The sequence below is a fragment of the Carex rostrata genome, chromosome 4 (genome assembly GCF_964058835.1).
Source record: "Carex rostrata chromosome 4, lpCarRost1.2, whole genome shotgun sequence".
NCBI classification, from domain to species: Eukaryota; Viridiplantae; Streptophyta; class Magnoliopsida; order Poales; family Cyperaceae; genus Carex; species Carex rostrata.
In genome coordinates, this window is record NC_135921.1 from 8839316 (window position 1) to 8860319 (window position 21004).

Sequence of the window (21004 nt, forward strand, 5' to 3'; positions counted from 1 at the left end):
TGCAGGAGGCCAGTATTATTGTGCTTTGAGATTGTGCAAAAAGGATTTCATTGGTCCAGATTTTCTACAGTACCAGCACAACTGCATCCCTGTAGTTGTAAACGAGGATCAACAAAGTTCACTAGATAAATGAACCACGTCAAACAATATTGGTGAACTTATACCATAAACACCAACACGAAACCAACTATATAGTAATATCAAACTCCGGTCAACTCCAATAATAAAAAGAAACACAAACTGAGAAAATATATAAAACCATCTATGAATTGTTCAATATCTATAATCATGATTGCATTTCAAGTATCTAATTGAAACAAATGGAACAATTGATGAACATGGTCACGATGCAACTCATAAAGGTTGATTGAACTAACTGGCGAGCTTGAAAATCCTAAAAATCAAGCATCAGCATTGTGCCATCCCTTGGTGCAAGGCGGTATCTCCATAAATTCATCGAACTCCTTCACATGAATATCACAGCATTTCCACTGCCACAAATTTGTGTTTTAAACAATTGAATTAGCACACACAACACACACACACATTTTATTTTTGAGTAAAGTTGGGGGGGTTAAGCCCAACTGATTAATGTCCACAAGGATCTACATCGGAGTTTTGAACATGCAATCTCCCACATAGAGAACATTGCCTTTGTCACTAAGACCAAAGGCTGGTTCTTCACACACACAAATTTTGAACAGCCAATCTGAGCAACTGAATGTGATCTAAAAATTGAAACCTTCTAGGAGACCATTTTTTTATATTTTAGAATCTTTTCCTATGTTTTTAGATAGGGAGAAGACCATAACAACAGGATGATCCACAATGAAATCACTAGATTTTCTCCCTTCCAAAAGAATAGTAAAAAAATTATATAAAATTAGGTTTCCTACAAGATTTGTATATGTAGATCAATTGAGCGGCTCAGATCTGTGGTTCAAACTTCAAAAATGAAGATTTTGAGGAAATAACTAGCATATTGGTACTTTCCAAAGTGCCTTACCATATCTCGTATTACACACACACACACAAATTTTCTGCAATTATGATAGCATAGGGCTTATAAACAAAAGGACGAAGCATTGAGTTTAAGCAAATTATACCCACAACTTTTCAGAGTTTGCAAATAACACTAAAGCACACTATTGGGAACTAGCACCTGAATAGCATATATCCAACTTTTATGGTACATTTAACTCATATGGTGCATATATTTGAAACTTTTTATTCAAATTAAAAAGTAAAAATTGTAGATATGCTCTCAATTATTTAATAGGGTGTGTATCAAATTCTAAAGAGACTCAACTTTGATACGTGTCTTATCTAAATAATTGAGAACACATCTACAATTAAAAAAATTAGTTTGAATAATCTTTTTTAAATATATGTACCATAAGAATTGGATGTACTATAAAAGTTGGATGAACGTTAGAACTACTCTTTTTTATATTTTGGGTACAAATATAAACTATCTGTCATTAGATTGGAGATGTGGGCATAAGTGCGTCATATTAAATGTTGACAACTTTTCAGATAATGATTGGTTCTATTTCTAATTATGGACTGCAGTAATTTGCAAAAAGAATTGAACAAAATAAAGAGTATAGCGCAAAAAAATAATGGCATACCCCTCTCGAGCGGTCATGAAAAACTGCAGGGCCCGGATGGTACTCGCAAGCAGTTTCATGGTTATCCTTCTCCTTGTATGTTTTACCACAACTTTTGTTTTTGCAAACTCTCTCCTGATTCAAATTTACAATCTTTTTTACCGGTGCAGCTGCTTTCTCACCACTTTCGCCGTTGTTAGCCACTTTTTCACCACTTTCTCCATTGTTAGCCGCCACTGGTAGCTTTGACGATTTTCCTTGAGAACCTAAATAAAAACAAAAGGATAAAGGTAAAATAAAATTGCACAAGTCCAAATCTACAATCCACAGAACTGGGGGTGTTCATTGGATCTGGTTTATTTGGTTTTCAACCGAACCGACAAATTTTGGATTTCATGGTTTGTTTTTTTGGTTTAAATGGTTCGGTTCGGTTGACTTTTTAATTACTTGTATTATTATATATGGTTCAGTTTAATCTCTCTTATTTCGGTTCAACCAAACAAACCGAAATTTACTTGATATTTACTTGAATTACTTAGGCTTCTTATATTTTGTTTGATTTAATCTATCTTCTTTCGGTTCGACTAATATATATTTCTATCATTATTAAATGTATTTGTGTATGTCTTTAGTTTCGACCTTTTGAACTTTAATATCTCTTATTTCAGTTCAACCAAACTAATCGAACTTTACTTCGGTTTTTTTGGTTTGGTTGTTATTAGGTTGACAAGTTTAATTCGGTTGGTTCGGTTAGATTTTTGAAAACCGAACAAAATTTTCGTTGGACTATTTTAATTCGGTTTTAACCGAACCGACCATTCGAACACCTCTACACAGAATTTAAGGAAAGTCAAGCACAGCCCTTTTATTTTTGCTCATTTATACTACAAAGGAACCTGGAGTGCAAATTTTTTCATGTTATTTATGACAAAAAAGGGGCAATCTGGTTATTTTCTCAGGGGTCAAAGAGATTCAGGACATGGACTTAATTATTACCAACCATGTTTCACATCAGCTGAATTTCTCATTTTCAAGACTGACACGATATTTTGATTTCTACAAGGACAGGCACATTCATTATTTCAATAAAAATAATATAATTACCATGATCAGAGCAGAAGAAGCCCTGGCGACACCTTGAACAGTTCTCAGCAGTGACATTATTATTTTGGCTCGCCAGTGGGACAGGGACTGCTCTTGGCGGGTTTGCGGGGCCCACCTTTGCCAGAACAGGCTTTTCAGTAGTATGTTTTCCAGTCTTGCACCTTTTTGATAAAAAGAAAATAATACTAAATTCTACCAGTAACACAAGTTCTACATGTGATTTACTAATAATTGAAGAAACAATAAGCAATATCAATTGTAAATATACAATTCATTAAAATTTGCACATGAGAGAGAGAGAGCACAAGAGGGGGTGGTGGAAAGAGAAAGAGTACCCCGGAATAGCTAAAAACAAGCTGAAATCATGGCTTCTTTGCTTGCAGCAGATCCATTCTTTCATGCCATCATGAAACATAGGCTGCCAAATATTTTCTGATTAGAAAAATACATTGGTCTACTTGGGAGAAATAATTACCTCGAGATCAAATGGTGAAGGACAGTCACTTACTCCCTGTAAAAAACAATTAACATAAATATTAGAAAATAGAAGGCAGGTGCTATACTATCAACATCCAGTAAAATTTCTGAGACTCATAATTTATAAGGGGTTTACAAATTGATTAGGGGCATCAAAAGAAGAAGAATCAACAAAAAAACCCACAAATCTACCGAAATTTCCAAACGATCTCCCAAATTCAATGCAGGATACTGATAATATCGAAACTATAATCATAATTAAACAGTGGTCCTTAATATTTAGATGGGAAATTCTGGGGGGGAAAATATATCGTACGGAAGCGTGATAACGGCAAGAATCGTCGGCGTTTTCTGCTTCGGTAAACATGGCGTCGCAACCAATCCTCTGGCATCGTACGGCGCCGGTTTTCTCCATTGTTGCGGCTATTCCTCCGTCTGTCTCTGTCTCTCTCCTCTTTGACAACTAGTGCTAGACTTCTTTAGAGAGAAATGAAGCGAATCCGATTTCAAAAAAGAGAAATGAAGCGAATCGATTCCGATTTCCGAAACTACCTTTTCGGTATAAACCCTCGCGAGCTCACAAATCACAATTACAAAGTCTTTGGAAGAAAATAGGGGTGGACCGTGCACCGTGGAAGACATTTGACCAGATGCAATACGCAAATTATATATGTTTACGGGCCGTTTGCTTAAAAAAAATGCGCAAATTATATTATTTTTCATGCAATCAGATCATCATTTTTAGGTGATGTTAGATTTTCTAACTAAAATAAAAAGGGACTCAAGTTAGTTGTTCTGATTTAGCGAAATGTTTATTTTTATTATCTTAAAAAAAAATCAGTTTTTTTTATGAAAATTTGATTTTTACCCGATCCGCATTTTCAAATTGCGGGCACCCAAATTTGATCCGCAGTTTCAAATTACATATCACTAGTGGCATCATTGTTGCGGCTCCGCCGCAACTATTTTTTTTATTTAAGTTGACGTATATGATGGTGCCACATATATCTAAATATTAAAAAAATATTTACATATAAATGTTATTACATCTAACATTATCTAACATTATCTAGCATTATATTGATTGTCTAGTTAAAAAGAAATATCAAACAACTTGATGCTTTACAAACTCATCCTGACTATTTGATGTTGCCGCTCTCTTTGCCATCGTTTCTATTTCTCTCCATCCCTAGACCATTAGAAGGCATATACAATATCTATTATTTTCCTTTAATTATACTGTTAGATAGAGAGGAAAAGAGAAGCCCATGGATCAAACAAAAGATTACCAACCTCTTGAATAATCACAACTCCTGCAACAATGTCCCTACAAAATCAATGAAATCAATTATTGCTCTTCACAAACAAATACTACAAAATAGATTTTAAATAATTGTAAAATCCAATCCCATAGCATAGATCAAGCCTATTGCATGAAATATCGAGTGGATACCAGTGGTATGCATTTCGCTTTACTGGTAAATCCTTAGCAGATAACTGAATAGAAAAGCTGGTACAAAATTTATTTTTTCCCTTTATTTTTTCAGGATTTCAAAATCAAAGAAGGATTATTATTAGTGTGCCTTAGTGGCAGCAATGGTATAAACTAAAATCATCACTGTGCAATCTAATAATTAGTGCATTTTGACATCGTAAGAGTCAAACTAAGCAAACAGGAAAATCAAAACCTAGTAAAGCAAAACAGGGAAAAAATTCAGTGGAACTTTGCAGCAACAAAAATTAGGAGGCAATAAAACACAAAGTATAAAATGCATTGTGAAGATGTACTTTTCCTAGGTTGTGAAAAAAAAAATCCCGACAGAGATGGAAATTGGTAGTGTGTGTTTCAAATCCTCAAATATTTTTATGAATCTCAGTTTATAAAATGTTGTATTGGAAATAGTAGAGAAAACAATTACCTTGAACACTGTGGCAGTCGTGGAGAATAACATTGCTCTAACTGTTACCTACCAAACCGTTGGAAGGTCTATGCTGGGAGAGAAAGAACCAAGAAAGATACAAATAATCAATTACTTTTGAATTTCTTTGTTCTCCCAAATATGAAGTAAGAAATAGAGACACAATTATGTAACTAGTACCGGATTTTAGTATGAAAAATATGGGAAAATGAAGACAGGGATGAATGATAGAAAATTGAAAGCAAATCCTTCACTTTTTTATTTTTTTTTATTTTCAATTACGAGTAGACTGAATTTTGACATCTACTCTCTTTAGGAGGAGTTATTTGAAGGAAGAATATTAAAAAATTATATATAGTAATTGTTGAAGAAAAGCCAGATATACATTACAAAATATGCACGGGAAATTTTATAAATTTTATATTCAAGGTCTTGTGCATTTCAGGTGTGTGCTAGCACGTAATTCACACTGTAATTTTTCCTTTTTACATGTATGAGATTCAATAGATAATTAGAAAGGTATAAAAATTCCAATAAATGGGAAATCTTAGACGTAGATAATTGGCACGTTACACCCTAGTTATATGCACAATTTGGGGACCTTTCATGGTCAGCAACTGCATTTTTCAATTCGTTCTCTCTTGAGTCTATTTTTTGGGTAGTACAGTGTACCAGTGAGATACCTACAACATCTCTCTTAGCCATATAGGCATGAGATGACTGATACAATGGCTTGAAGTTGATATCAGTATTTTATACAGTACCTAACACCTATTCTCAAATTCAAACACAAATTCAAAGAAAGCAGTATACCAAAAAAAAAAGGATAGAAAATTATAAAGAGAGATGCAAATCTACTTTTTGTCTGACTCAATAAGTGTAACTTTGCACTTTAGTCATTGTTTATGAATACGTGACTTGTTTTATCCATGTTAGCAGGCTCAAAGTGGTGAAATAAAATTCACACATGACATTCATTTCCATGGAAGAAGGTTTTCCATGAGGGAAGCTATGCTGTTATGCATAGCACCAAATTGGTATGTACTACGGATAAATATTTTTCTTCCGAGAATCGCAACGGTCGATCCGAACCATTCAACATGGTCTCCATATGAATATGTACTTGTACAACAAATTTTACATTTTGAGAAAAAATTTGGTAATATTTTTTGTATGGGTAAGAAAAACACTCAATTATGTAGACTGGGCTGGAATGGAAAAGGAGAATTAACTAAATTACCTCTCAGGGATGCAGTCAGCTAGCTTCGTATTCTACTGTTCGGTAGTGCAACACATCATTCAGCCTTAATAACATTAAAAAATATATTATGTAAGCCAGCTATAATTGGTATTTTTATTTTATTTGAATGAAAATGATAATAAATCGATATATTGTAACATGCGTTGGAAATTTGTTGTTTTTTCTTTCAGTTAAATTAAATTTTGTTCTTATATATATGCATCCCTACCAAAAGCAGTAGCAAGTGAGAAGGAGACAGTGAATAAGGGTGTATTACCATACAGCAATGGCCTAGACACTTTAGTTATAGTCAGATAGGTCCAACTAAAAAAAATAATGGTGCTTCTTTGTCGCTTCCACTTCGAAGACAGTGGCTCCAGTTTCTCCCGTACCCGTTCTCCTGCTCTGCCTTCTGTTCTCCTTCTAGTGCAATAGCTCATCGATGTAGAGCAAATCTCCGCCTACAACTTCTCCGGTGTTCGTTTCAATCGTCTGGTAAGATTCTCTCGTTCTAGCATCGATTTGTTTGCTCATTTCCTATTTAACTTTGGAAATCCTACCACTTCGGGGACAGATGTCAATACACAACCTCCACAATTGTAATTGAACCCAAATTAGAACTCCGACATATCCCTGTTTGCTCCTATAAATCCTCAACTGTCCAATTAAGCGATGGCTAAAATTTAAAACACGAGATACGGAACCAATTACAGTTGAATTTAAATTCAACATTTAGTTCAAATTTTATTCTCCAAATTGATAAGAAACTAATTATGCTTAGCTAGTTCAATATTTCAATTTGTGTGTTGTTTACTGCTTATTTAACCAAATTTGAATAAAAAACAAAAAAGCTAGAAAAAAATTACAAGAACGAAACCAAATATATAGCTACAACTGCAATTAATGGTTATAAGAATCGGCATGAACATTTATTTGAACTTAGCTATAAGAATTATGAAATTATCCTCAATCCATAATTGACAAATTTGTGAGAAATCATACCACCGGGAAGAACCGGAGCCAGCAGAGGTGGGAAGTGCCAATCGTAGTGAGAAGCGAAGGCTCTGAGCTGAATACCGACAGAGGAGATAAGAGGAGCAGAACTGAAGTGGTCGAGGTCACTAAGAGAGGAGCAGGAGTGGAATGAGGGCGAGGAGTAGCTTTGAAGAGGTCGTTTTGTACTCTGGGAGACTAGAACAAGAGCAACACGTAGCGGCAGAGGGGAAATAGGTGGCACGCAAAGAAAAAGGGGGCGAAGGACAGGTAGCGGGGGAGGAGGTTGAACCTGAGTTTGACAGTAGATGGAGAGGAAAGGAAGTTCACCGAACCGCAGGAGAAGAGGGGAAAATGCACACCGAACAAAAAAGGGAAAAACGTGGAGGGCGGGAAGGGAAGCACGCAGCGGGGAGGAAACACGTGGCGAGGGAGAGTGAGCCTGGATGACCTTGTAAGCTGAGGAAGCAGTGTGGTTTCCTTTTTGCGGAGAAAGACGGTCTGATATTTGGGTTTTTTTTTTGTTCTCTCTGCGGAGTGACGTGAGCTGACATCAGCTAAAAATTGATCTGAGCCATCCATCTTATATCAGACGGTAAGGAGAGGGTGTGGCACTATTCATCCCGCATCCAAAATTAAGGTATTATAATGTACGGATTCATTATGGTCCTGGAAATTCTGCCAACATGTGGTCTGCTATTTCAAACTGCAAACATTCAAATTTAATTCGCAGTTTAAAACTACATATAGGATAAAAAAAATCAAATTTTCAGAAAAAAAAAATGGTTATTTGTTTTTTTTAGATGTTTAAAGTAAAAATTTCAGTCTGATTTGGATCTTTTAAAATTATTTATTATTTATTGTGGTCTAAAGTCATGTCATAGTTTAAGTTCAAGTTATGACTTAGAATTGGTTTTGTTTATTGTGACGTTCATGTAAACTTACAAACGTAATACAGTTGTGTAATTATTTTGTACAATGTATCTTAATTTAATTTGTTTGAAATATTATGTGTAATACAGCTCTACCCTTTTCGAAAATTTATGATGCACAATAAATGTAACTATTTTATCTTGCATGCGTAATTTTTTTTTCTAACCAGAAGCAAAATCTGGTTTTAATAATTGGAGCAATTAAATAATCAAGACAACATTACTAACTAAATTTAATAAACAGCTGACACTAAAGCATTTATGTCGACCTTTTGTAAATAGCCGACACTAATACGTATTATTAGTGTCAGCTATTTATTTTGACCGACACTAATAGTGTTAGTATCGCACTTTTAAGACGTCCGATACTAATGAGACGACACTAATTGTACATTCTCCACTAGTGATTCTACTCAAATTAACGACTATTTCACTATAATTCCATAGCTTTTTCATTATTGTCTCGTTGTAGATAACATTTTCAGAGATGATAGTATAAGAATAGCATCTTTCGGGTTAACGTGTGAGAATATTATGAAAGAAACGATAAATGGGCTATTCGAAAAACATTACAAGTACGTGTTGCTTGAATTGTAGAAGTATTGCTTGAAAAATGATAAATGAGCAATGCACCATACTAGATCATCTCTTCAACGCAAAAAGAGACTTTGAAAAATAAAGATACCAATAAAGGTATGAATTTTTATATGGCTAGTGTTAGATGATAAAATCTTGACCCATGAGGTACTTACCTACAGAGGCTGTCCTGTTCTCACAGATTGTCACTTCTGTGAGGAAGACATTGTCAAGACAAATGACCATATGTGGGAGAGCAGTTACACAAAACTATTTTGGAGGGGACTAATGGTGCAACATGGGGTCACTCATCGGGGGGGTGGAGAACATACATCATTTATGGAAGCATACGGGAACGGGACTTTAGAAAAGACGGAGATCGATTTGGCATGGTGTGGGCGGTTAGGTCGCGGGCACTTTGGAGAGAAAGAAACAGGTGCCTATTCTCGAACAAACGTAAACCGGTCCTGTATTTGATCAATGATATTGTCCTTGAAGTGGAGAGTTGGCTACATAATGGCTAACTTTATTTTATTGCTTTAGATCCGTTTAACGAATTTTGCCTTTTTAATAAAAATACCCCATCAATTGTACAAAGAGAGAGTCGAGGGTTCCTTAGCTTACATTTGTAAATACTTTTTTTTTATCAATATATATGTTGTCGCGCTTTGCCGACAACCATGAGAAAATAAGTGAAGTGTAAAATGTAAATATTCAGATTTTCTTTCACCTCGCATAAAAATAATACTCTTTTATATTAGGTCTATAAAATATATATTAAAATAAATATTTACATGCATCATTGATTTTGTGCTCAAATCATACTTTACATCAGGAGCAGAGTCAGACTTTCGAACAATAGGGGTCACATATGGGGTCAATCGTATACAAAAATTGAACTATGGGGGGTCAATTATATAAGAAAACTATGTGAAGAATGAAAGTCAATGTGACCACATCATGACATTTTGTGCTAAATTATATAGAAAAATAAATACAAATACAAATTTTTTAAAATTAAATGGGGTCAATTGACCCCCATCAGATATAAGTAGATCCACCACTGCTTCATGTTTTTATCTTGTTTTCAAAGTCTGAACAGTCGCTTCGAACCGCTCAACATGATCTTTATATTAAAATATGCTTAAAAAACAAGTTTTATATATTTTGAAATTTTGTCCACTAATTATAGATAGATACAAAATTATTGTTTTCATAAAATTATGAACCATCCAAAACGTTGATTTTGAACCTATCTAAAAAGATGGTAAGAAAAATTCTAAAAAATATAAAATTTGATCTCCATATATATTTTAATATAAAAATTATATTGAATGATTCAGATTAACTTTCAGATTTTAAATATAAAAATAAAAATATAGAGCATGATTAAAGCAGAAAACCATTAATACATTCTAACCGTGCTATTTCTAATTTGCGTTGTTCACTTCAGTACCAATTTACATTCCTGTGGTTGTTTGCAGCTTTGATTCCTCGCTGACGGTGTTCTTAATTTTTTTTTTTAAATGCAAATAATTTATCGAGAAAAAAGAAAGAGTCACCGGATATCCATTGTCCGAATCTAAACTCAAAATACGGAGTCTAGCTGGAATAATATGGCTGTTACATGAACTAATTTTAAATAATTAGTTCAAATTGTTCAGATAAAGAAGTTGTTTTTTATCTAGTGACAAATACTCATGGTTCTTATGTGAAAGATCATGGATTCGAAATCTACAAAGTAAAAAAATTATTTATATTAATACATAGGAGTTCGAAATGAAATATATTGAGTGACTTGATCTCCCACTCGTATTTAAAAAAAAAAAATCGTTTCAAATCAATTTACATGCAAAATTTATATATTTTTTGAATTATTTTGGTACTAAGTCAAGCAGTTAAAAATGTTAAAAAATAAATACATTAAAATTAACTTAAAAACTCCTTTATTTAACTACTTTACTTGATACTAAATAAATTTAGAAAAATATAATGTTTATGTTATGTTTTGACCCAAATTGCTATTCGGGCCCATTGGGCTTTGTATCTTTAATATGTAGTCTCTTGTCATGAGAGAACTAAGTCTAATCAGAATATCACTTTCAGTTGTCTCTGTCTCTTACTCTCTTCCTCTTCTCAAACCCTTGAAAACCTAACAAATTGGTATCAGAGCCATCTCGCCGCCGGCAGTTCGTTCGGTGGTTTCAGGGTTCAGATCTATTCCGCTGCCGTAGGGTTTTTCAATTTTCGCTTCTCCAGTCAGCCGCTTCTGTTCAAATCGCGTTCCGCTGAGTCGCAATTTCCTTTGGCTGCATCTCCAGCGCGCTAGTGTGAGCCGCGATCCAAATTTCTGTGCACCGCGCCAAGACCGTAATTTCCTTTTGTGAATCGACTCTGTGAGCCGCGCAAAGACCTAGTTATTCTGGGTTTGATAAATTTCCAGCCAGCCACGTGTGAGTCATAAATTTTCTATCCATTTCCGAAACCAATTTAAGTTGACTTTGGTGTATTAAGTCAAGAGTACTTGGTAATTCTAATTTTGCTTGAATTAGAATTTTGCTTCTGTTGTGTTTCGTTGATTTGGGTATTTAATTTTTGGGGAAAATTTTGGAGATTTGTAAATTGGGTGTTTGAGAAATTGAATGGATATGTCAGCAAAGTATGATATTGAGAAGTATGATGGGAAGACGAGTTTTGCATTATGGCAAGTGCGCATGGCGGCAATTTTGTCAAGCCAAGGCGTTAAGGATGCCATTTTTGGTCGAGATAAATTGATTGATGCATTGACGGATAGTAAGTGGATAACTATGGATGATAAGGCACTCTCCATTATCCAATTGTGTTTGAGTAATTCGACATTGCAAGAGGTCTTGTCGGAGAAAACTGCTAAGGATTTGTGGGAGAAATTGGAGAACATTTACATGAAGAAGTCTCTCACCAATCGGCTGCGGTTGAAATTGCGCCTCTACACCCTTCGCATGGTTGAAGGTACATCAGTTTCCGATCATATTTCAGAGTTTGCATCTATTTTGAATGATTTGGGTAAGATTGATGTTAAGGTGGAGGATGAGGATCAAGCGCTTTTGTTATTGTGCTCATTACCCGCATCATACAAGGCATTTAGAGACATGTTGATTTATAGTAGAGACAAGATTTCCCTTGAGGATGTTAAGAGCAATTTGCAAGCCAAGTTGCATATTGATAGTGAAATGACCAATAATGAGAAAGGAAGTCAAGGTGTTGGTTTGGTTGTTGATCGAGGTAGGTCATGGGACCGAAACTCGAAAGATACAAGGACCCGTTCGAAGTCTAGGCACAAGAATTTGGCGTGTAACTATTGTAAGAAGAAGGGACACATTAAGGCCGATTGTTTCAAGCTCAAAAATAAACAAAAGGCGGATACTAAAGGTACTTCTTCAGAAGAGGCCAATGTGGCCGAGTGTGACACGGTTGATACTCTTTGTGTGGTAGACACCAATGTTAATGACATGCATTGTTGGGTGATGGATACGGGTGCTTCGCAACACATGACTCCAAATAGAGATTGGTTTGAGACTTATGAGCCTACGAATGGTAAGGTTCTTATGGGGAACAACAACATGTGTAAAGTTGCCGGAATTGGTTCGGTGACAATTAAGTTCCATGATGGAAAGGTCCGAAGGTTAACGGGTGTGAGGCATATACCCGATTTGCCTAAGAATTTGATTTCTTTGGGGTCTCTTGAGGAAAAGGGGTGCAAGTTCCAAAGTGAAGGTGGAGTCCTTAGGGTTTCTAAAGGGGCTCTCACAATTATGAAGGCAAAGAGGATTGGAACTCTTTATTTCCTACAAGGTTCCACGGTCACGGGCTCGGCCGCCATTGCGCGTTCGGGTACTATCTCGGATGCAGATGCTACAAAGTTGTGGCATATGAGATTGGGGCATATGAGTGAGCGAGGAATGACCATTTTGAGCAAGAGAGGCTTGTTGTGTGGCCAATGCACGGGCAACTTGGAGTTTTGTGAGCATTGTGTATTTGGCAAGCATAAGAGGTTGAGCTTCTCCACGGCCATTCATTCGACCAAGGGAACATTAGACTATATCCATTCGGATCTTTGGGGACCTTCTCGTGAGCCTTCCAAAGGTAATGGTTCTCGTTACATGCTTACTTTCATTGATGATTTCTCAAGGAAGGTTTGGGTTTATTTCTTGAAAGAGAAAAGTGATGTGTTTCGCACCTTCAAAGAATGGAAGTCACTTTTGGAGAACCAAACGGGGAGAAAAGTTAAGAGGTTGAGAACCGATAATGGTTTGGAGTTTTGCAACCGTGAGTTTGATAATTTTTGTAAGGCCGAAGGGATTGTTCGGCATAAGACAGTGGTTCATACTCCTCAGCAAAATGGTGTTGCAGAAAGGATGAATAGGACACTGCTTGAGAGATCTAGGAGTATGCTCTCAAATGCGGGTTTGGGTAAGGAGTTTTGGGCGGAAGCCATTAACACATCTTGCTATTTGGTGAATCGATCTCCTACCACTTCAATTGAATTGAAGACACCCGAAGAAGTGTGGTCGGGTAAGCCGGCCGATTATTCAAATTTGAGGGTGTTTGGTTGTCCCGCTTATGCACATGTGAATGAAGGAAAGTTGGAGCCTAGATCAAAGAAGTGTGTTTTTGTTGGGTATCCCGAAAATGTGAAGGGGTATAAGTTGTGGTGTCCCGAATCATCCAAATTCCTTATCTCGAGAGATGTCATTTTCAATGAGTCGGCAATGTTGAAGGCAAATGATGTTGCACCTGAGCCGACTATTAAGGAGAATGAGAAGGTTGAGAAGAAGGTGGAGTTTGAGGAACCGGTCCAAGAAGGTGATGATGCGATCTCACATGATGATGCCAATTTAGATGAAGGCCAAGAAGAGGCACAACCATATGCATTGGCAAGGGACCGAGCTAGAAGAGAAATTCGACCACCTACAAGGTATGGATACTCCGACTTTGCTTATTGTTTAGCGATTGCAGAGGATGTGGAGTATTGTGAGCCATCTTCCTATAAGGAAGCCATTTCTTCCAAGGATGCGGCCAATTGGGTCGCTGCTATGAATGAAGAGTTACAATCCTTGCAACAAAATGAGACTTGGTCTCTTGTGAAGCCTCCTAGTAGTAAGAGGATTGTGGGTTGCAAGTGGGTGTTTAAGAGGAAGACTGATGGCTCAAACCCCACGGATTTTCGATACAAGGCAAGGCTTGTGGCTAAAGGGTATAGCCAAGTCCAAGGTGTGGACTTCAATGATGTATTTTCTCCCGTAGTAAAGCATACCTCCATTCGAGTTTTGCTCTCTTTGGTGGCAATGAAGGATTTGGAGTTAGAGCAAATGGATGTGAAAACCGCCTTCTTGCATGGTGATTTGGAAGAGCAAATTTACATGAGTCAACCGGAGGGTTTTGAGGTTACGGGAAAGACGGATCGTGTGTGTCTTTTGAAGAAGTCCCTTTATGGCCTTAAGCAATCACCGCGGCAATGGTACAAGAAATTTGACTCATTTATGGTGAGTATTGATTTCCATCGTTCCAATTATGATAGTTGTGTTTATTTCAAGAAGTTGGATGGTGGGGATTTTGTTTACTTGTTGCTCTATGTGGATGACATGTTGATTACATCCTCAAACTTGAAAGAAGTTAGGAGGTTGAAAGAGCAATTAAGTTCGGCATTTGAGATGAAAGATTTGGGGGCCGCCAAAAGGATTCTCGGGATGGAGATCACAAGGGATAGGTCCAAAAGAAAGTTGTTTCTTTCACAAAAGAGTTTTGCCGAGAAAGTGCTACGCCGTTTTGGCATGGAGAAAGCAAAGATTGTTTCAACACCTCTTGCGGCGCATTTCAAGCTTTCGGCCGCTTTAAGCCCAAAATCTGATGCTGAGAAGAAATATATGGAAAAGGTTCCATATTCGAGTGCAGTCGGGAGTCTCATGTACTTGATGGTGTGTACTCGACCCGACATTGCTCAAGCTGTTAGTGTGGTAAGTAGATATCTCTCTTGTCCCGGGAAAGGGCATTGGGAAGCGGTAAAGTGGATCTTCCGCTATTTGAGGGGTACTATTGATGCTCGTTTGGAGTTCGGTAATTGCAAGGCACTAACGGGTTATGTTGATGCGGATTTTGCGGGTGATTTAGACAAGAGGCGTTCTCTGACGGGTTATGTTTTTACCCTTGGAGATTGTGCAATTAGTTGGAAGTCTACACTTCAAGCCACTGTTGCACTCTCAAGTACCGAGGCCGAATACATGGCAATTACTGAGGCTATTAAGGAGGCTATTTGGCTCAAGGCATTTGTTGGTGAGATGTTTTCTTTCGAGGGTCCTATTACGGTGTTTTGTGACAACCAAAGCACGATACATTTGACCAAGGACCGCATGTACCATGAGAAAACAAAGCACATTGACATTCGGTACCATTTTGTTCGAGATGTGATCTCGGAAGGCAAGGTTGCCGTGAAGAAGATTGGTACCGAGTCGAATCCGGCCGATATGCTCACAAAGCCTCTTCCAATTGCAAAGTTCAAGCTTTGTTCAAGTTTGGTGTCGGTTTGTTTCTAGCTAGTTTGAGCTAGTTTTGTTTCTAGCATGTTGCTAGTGTATCTTTATGTTTGCTTTATGCATTTGCTTTATGTTTTTAGTTTGTTTTAGATGCAATTTGGTTCAAGGTGGAGATTGTTATGTTTTGACCCAAATTGCTATTCGGGCCCATTGGGCTTTGTATCTTTAATATGTAGTCTCTTGTCATGAGAGAACTAAGTCTAATCAGAATATCACTTTCAGTTGTCTCTGTCTCTTACTCTCTTCCTCTTCTCAAACCCTTGAAAACCTAACAGTTTACATCCAAACACATAACTAATGAAGTAATTCGATTTGAACGATTTGAATTCTTCATTTGAAATCGACTTGATAGATTTTCATATTAGTACTATTAACTAAAATGACACTAATATCCTACTAACCAGACTCCAAAATATGAGTTACTTCATAAGCTCCGGCGGCCTCCGGTCTGCCTCGCCCTGTCCAATTGTCAGATTGTGAGATGTTGAGTTACCTGAGGGCTGAGGTACTGAAATTTTGAGTTTAGATCGGGATCGTCTCTGCTCTGGGACGAATATTAAGAAAAGTCTGTTCATTCTCTCTCTTCTGGATTGACCGGTTTTCTGATCGAACGGTCCCGATTTAAACTCAAAATTTGAGTTACCTCTGACGACTGCGTTTCCGGTAAGCGAGCAAGCTGCCACAGAGCGGTCCTGCCTAAGCATTGTGGGTCCCATCAGCGAATAATTGCATACGCCTGGATCAGGAACGTGTAGACCTCGCTCAAATTGTTGTAGCAAATAGTTTCATAACGGTCTTTCGTAAAATCAGTGCTTTCGGTTCATGCAAAAGTGACTCGGGGTCTCAACACTTCTCTTCAGTTCTCCCCACCAAAAAAGCAGCCGCGAAATTCCCTACAAATTCACAAAAAATATAAGAGAAAACATAAAAAAAATTGGAATACCGATTTCTCTACAAATTCGCAAGCAGAAAAATAGTTAGAACCAAAACACGAATAAACAAACGATCAGAGGAAATATCGAATTTGGTATTTCCCTAACCCTAAGCCGATGCATAGTGTTTGAATCTAGAGAAAAGCAAAGAATTGGCTCGAAATTTAGCCTATTAAGGAAAAGAGAAGATGAGACCGATAAGGCTCCCGGAGCCACCTAGCGGGGCGGGGATGCCGCAGATATTCGAAGGCGGTGCGAATGTTGTGAGACGAGCGGTGGTGATTGGAAATGGGTTCGCCGGAGCTGAGAGCCAGTGCATGGGATTGGTTCGTGCACTCGGTCTTTCTGATAGACAGACCATCTACGTAAGTTCTCTATTCTGCTTATCTCTGTACCAAGTGCACTTCGATTTGTTTGTTTTAGGTGGTTAAAATCATCATCGTCTCCACAAGATAATGTCAGTTCTGTCTCAATAACCTTCTGTTTTTAAAATAGATTTGGGAATTGCAAATTTCTTTGGGGTTTAGTAACAGTATTTTCCAGCATGCAACCCACACTTATATATTCATATAAATATATAATACTATGCCTTATTGGTTATTGCTTATTAATATTCACATCTTTTCGTATAAAACGGTGTTAGCTTCTCTTAGTAATTGAGGGTCATTATGTTTCTGGTAAACATTTTCCTGTTTTATCAATAACTGGATTGACGACCACTCTTTATTGTTTCTGCTGTGAAATCTTATGTCTTTAAGCATCATTTTATTTCCAATACAAATTCCTCAAATGTATTGGAATTAGTAGCCAAAATGGTAATAGATTGTTACAGACCAAGGCGGGAATTGTGAACTTTAGAAACTATTACAAAATAGACAGCACATATTTTACTCTTTTATTTAAGATGTTCCATTTGGTATACTTCCTTGAGATAATAATTAGGTATATATTTTCTTATGAAGCGTGTGACTAGACCGAGTGGAGGAATTAATGAGTGGCTGCACTGGTTGCCTCTTTCCTTACATAAGATAGTATACCACATTCTTCAGCAGTTACTGGGCAGATCAAGAGTGGGTTTGGTACTCCAAGGGAAGAGAGTCGTGCCTTCTACATTTCATGCTAGTGGGTCAATCGGCCTGTCATCTATCTTAGAAGCCGATTCTAGAAAGATCGCCTCCCTTGCACGTGAAACTTTTGACAAGTGAGCTCTCTCTCTTTCTCTCTCTCTCTGCACACATGTGTCTATGCACTGTGCTAGAGTTTTGTGAGGTGCATGGTTTAAGTAGAGTTTGCTTGATTCCAGGGAGGGCCCCACATTGGTGGTTGCATGTGGAAGAGACACCGTCTCAATATCTAGTTCTATAAGGCGCTTAGCACCCGAGAATGTATTTGTCATCCAGGTACACTTATTATTAATCGCTGACTGTGCTTCTGTTGTCTAATAGGATGGTACTTATCACGACTGACTTTGTAGTCACATACTCACTATAGGTTCCTGGTAATGGTGTAAGGAGATTGTTGTTGTACTGTATTAGAAAGTTCAGTTTATGTGCTTCCCTATATAAAAACAAATCCACGAATAGTGTTTTATTAATATACCAACATTAGCATTTTCACCTGAAGTGCTAGTGGTTCAAATCGGACATTTTGAAATCCGTCTAAGTGATCCAAGACATTTAATGTGTTCTACAGATTGACATTTAGTAGGGTGGCAGCTGGCAAGTCTTTTTTATTTTTTACAATTTTTTATTGCATCCATCGGACGAAGGGAAAAAGAGGATTATCGAACGGGACAAAATGATTTTTTTATTAATTGATGATAAATGCATAACTGCAATGAAAATTCATCCCTATCTATCTACTATGGGCGATTATTTGTAATTAATTGGATCGCTTTGTTTTTCTTTCTGCAATCCGATGTATAATCTATTGCTAATTCTTAGTTTTTAGCAATTTCTAATTAATCCAGTGTTGGGACAATACTTATAAAAATCATGAAACTTGTTATCCTACTAAATGTCGATTAGTAGAATACATTAAACGGCTTGGATCACTCTTATAGACTTTAATGTCCAATTTGAATTGTTACCACTTCCGGTGAAATGCTCATGTTAGTATTGTTAACAAGACTGCATGGTGTATGTAATACCAGCCAAGTTTATGAAATTTTCACGAAACGGAAAGATTGGTGAAAATATGGTTACATATGCTCAATTATTGCATTTGATAACCACATGGGGTGATGGTCAAACACAACTGTTACCTACTGAGTTCAGGCTGGAAAATCTTACTGTTACCCATATTACTGGGCATGGTAACTAATTCAAATGGAATTATGGGGCAAATGACTCGTCGTATTAATTTTGAATGCTCGTACAATTTACTAATTCAGATACAACATCCAAGGACACAACTCAACAGATTTGACCTGGTTGTGACACCTCGGCATGACTATTATGCACTGACAGCAAGTGGACAGAATGAAATCCCTCGTTTTTTCAGAAGATGGGTAACCCCACAGGAACCCCCTGGTCCAAATGTGGTACACTTCTCTCGCTTTATGTACCACATAACAAATTAATATAATATATTAGACAAATTCTTCTTATGTAACTCACATATTATGTAAAATATTCGAAATGATTAAGGTTCTGACGTTAGGAGCGCTACACCAGGCAGATCCGGTTGCTCTACGTGTAGCTGCCACGGCCTGGCATGACGAACTTGACCCTCTTCCTAAACCTTTGCTCATTGTCAACATCGGAGGGCCCACTAGTAATTAATTCACCTCATCCTTTTTTTTTGTAAATTGGATCAATTTATTTGACGTTCTTTAACTGATGTATCAGAGAACTGCAAATACGGAGCAGATCTGGCAAAGCAGCTTGTGGCATCGCTACATAATGTCCTCAAAACATGTGGAAGCGTCAGAATCTCGTTCTCTAGAAGAACCCCAAAAAAGGTACAAATCAGGTCTCATCTTAAATCTGTATCATTTTTCGGCGCAATTGGTGATGAATTTCTCATAGGGTTTATGAGTGTCGTTGATTTGTGTTGTTACTCAGGTGTCAGATATTATCACAAAAGAGCTCGGTACTCACCCCAAGATATATGTCTGGGACGGACAAGGTAACTTGCAGTATTACTAAAAGTATTTATGGAAATTTAGCTACTTGGATTCTAGTTGCCAGTAAACTAAGGTGTTTTTTTTTATTTTTTTTGTGTGTATTTGGATGGCAGATCCAAACCCGCATATGGGTCATCTAGCATGGGGTGATGCATTTGTAGTCACAGCCGACTCGATCAGTATGTTAAGCGAGGCATGCAGTACTGGGTATTTATGCCGGCGCCCTCTTTTATTCATTCTCTTTTTTTTTTTTCATTTACAGTTCGTCCTTGCATATTGAATATCATTCATGTAGGAAACCTGTGTATGTAATTGGAACCGAGCATTGCAAATGGAAGTTCACAGAGTTCCACAAAAACCTCCGTGAGAGAGGAGTTGTTCGTCCTTTCACCGGCTTAGAGGATGTATGGCCTTCAATCTCTTTTTATGTCTCCTTTAATTTTTAATCTTACTATTTTATCTTTACATAGCCTTTTTCATGTTTGTTGGTTCTAGATTTCAAATAGCTGGAGCTATCCACCTCTAAATGATGCGGTGGAGGTAGCTTTAAGGGTTCGTGAATTCGTTGCTGAGAGAGGATGGTCCATTGGGCGATAGACAGACAGTTGTAAAAATATAAAATCATACAGAAAAGGCAATGCTGCTGTTCTTTTTTATGTTCTAACTTCTATTTTTGTTCTGTTTCAAAAAAAGTGAGATAGTTTATAGTTTTGCTCATTCACAGAATTTCATATTCAGTTTGAATCTATCTGGTGGATTGCCAAAGAATAATGCCCTGCTACTTTGCAACCCGGAAGTGCCTAGCTGTAAAATCGGAGTTTTTTCCCACAAATTTTGGGGGGTTGATGTTGTTTTTTTACCTGGCTTTACAGCAATGTTTTGTTATCTTGCCTCGTTATTATTTTCATCTATGTCAGTACGTCGTACAACTGAAATTGTGCTTTTTGTGTAAATTGAAATGTGTTAGTTTGTACATAACCTACTGTTGTGTGATTTTGTTCAGATTTCAAGGAGAAATGTTTTTGGGTAAAGGTTTACATGCTAAACATTTTTTCTGAGACCGGAGAGTGGAGTTCTCGAACTTGGCGCTGATTCTTATAAAGACGATTTAGCTTGTTGTAATTTTTTTTGTTCTTTTGTTCGTGACTTACTAATTAATAGGAAGTTAGGAACGCACCAGACCAGTGTGAAATAGATGAAAAAAAATATATGTTAATCATATATGAATTTAATTTTTTATAAAGCCCCATTTTGATCGAATAACTTGTACAGAGTTATACGTTTGATGAGCGGAAAGAAATCTGCTGTTATTCCAAAGGAATGATAGGAACCTGTTATTCCGATCACAACCATTCAAACTTTTTCATGTACGACTCAGAGAAATAAGTTTTTCATGCACGAATCTCGATAAAGATCAATGATGGGGATGAGAATAACAGGTTCATCACGAGGGTTGCATACTTGCATGCTCCTTTTTACAAGTACTCGTAGTCTGTAACTGTACACGTATGGCAGACACATTTAC

At 37.0% G+C, this 21004-nt stretch overlaps 2 protein-coding genes across 4 annotated transcripts; one reads left to right on the forward strand and one right to left on the reverse strand.

Annotated features, from left to right (window-relative positions):
- Positions 1-174: 174 nt before the first annotated feature.
- Positions 175-3735, reverse strand: PBS2 (cysteine and histidine-rich domain-containing protein RAR1). 3 transcript variants are annotated; one of them, XR_013511312.1, is made up of 6 exons: positions 3508-3691; positions 3050-3132; positions 2715-2875; positions 1632-1876; positions 897-1040; positions 175-491 (listed from the first exon to the last, which is right to left on the reverse strand). XR_013511312.1 is itself a non-coding variant. In XM_078301161.1 (5 exons), the coding sequence occupies exons 1-5, from the start codon at positions 3604-3606 to the stop codon at positions 402-404; spliced, it is 678 nt and encodes a 225-aa protein (XP_078157287.1). In that variant the 5' UTR covers positions 3607-3735; the 3' UTR covers positions 175-401. The 3 variants fall into 3 exon arrangements, 2 of the variants coding, with proteins under 2 accessions (XP_078157287.1, XP_078157288.1); XM_078301161.1 differs by lacking the exon at positions 897-1040 and having other exon boundaries at positions 3508-3735; XM_078301162.1 differs by lacking the exon at positions 897-1040 and having other exon boundaries at positions 3050-3225; positions 3508-3649.
- Positions 3736-16352: 12617 nt separating this feature from the next.
- On the forward strand, positions 16353-20364 carry ELM1 (fission ELM1-like protein (DUF1022)). Its single transcript, XM_078301164.1, has 10 exons — positions 16353-16717; positions 17315-17553; positions 17656-17752; positions 18745-18894; positions 19001-19127; positions 19202-19314; positions 19418-19481; positions 19593-19686; positions 19775-19883; positions 19975-20364. The coding sequence occupies exons 1-10, from the start codon at positions 16541-16543 to the stop codon at positions 20074-20076; spliced, it is 1272 nt and encodes a 423-aa protein (XP_078157290.1). The 5' UTR covers positions 16353-16540; the 3' UTR covers positions 20077-20364.
- Positions 20365-21004: the final 640 nt, after the last annotated feature.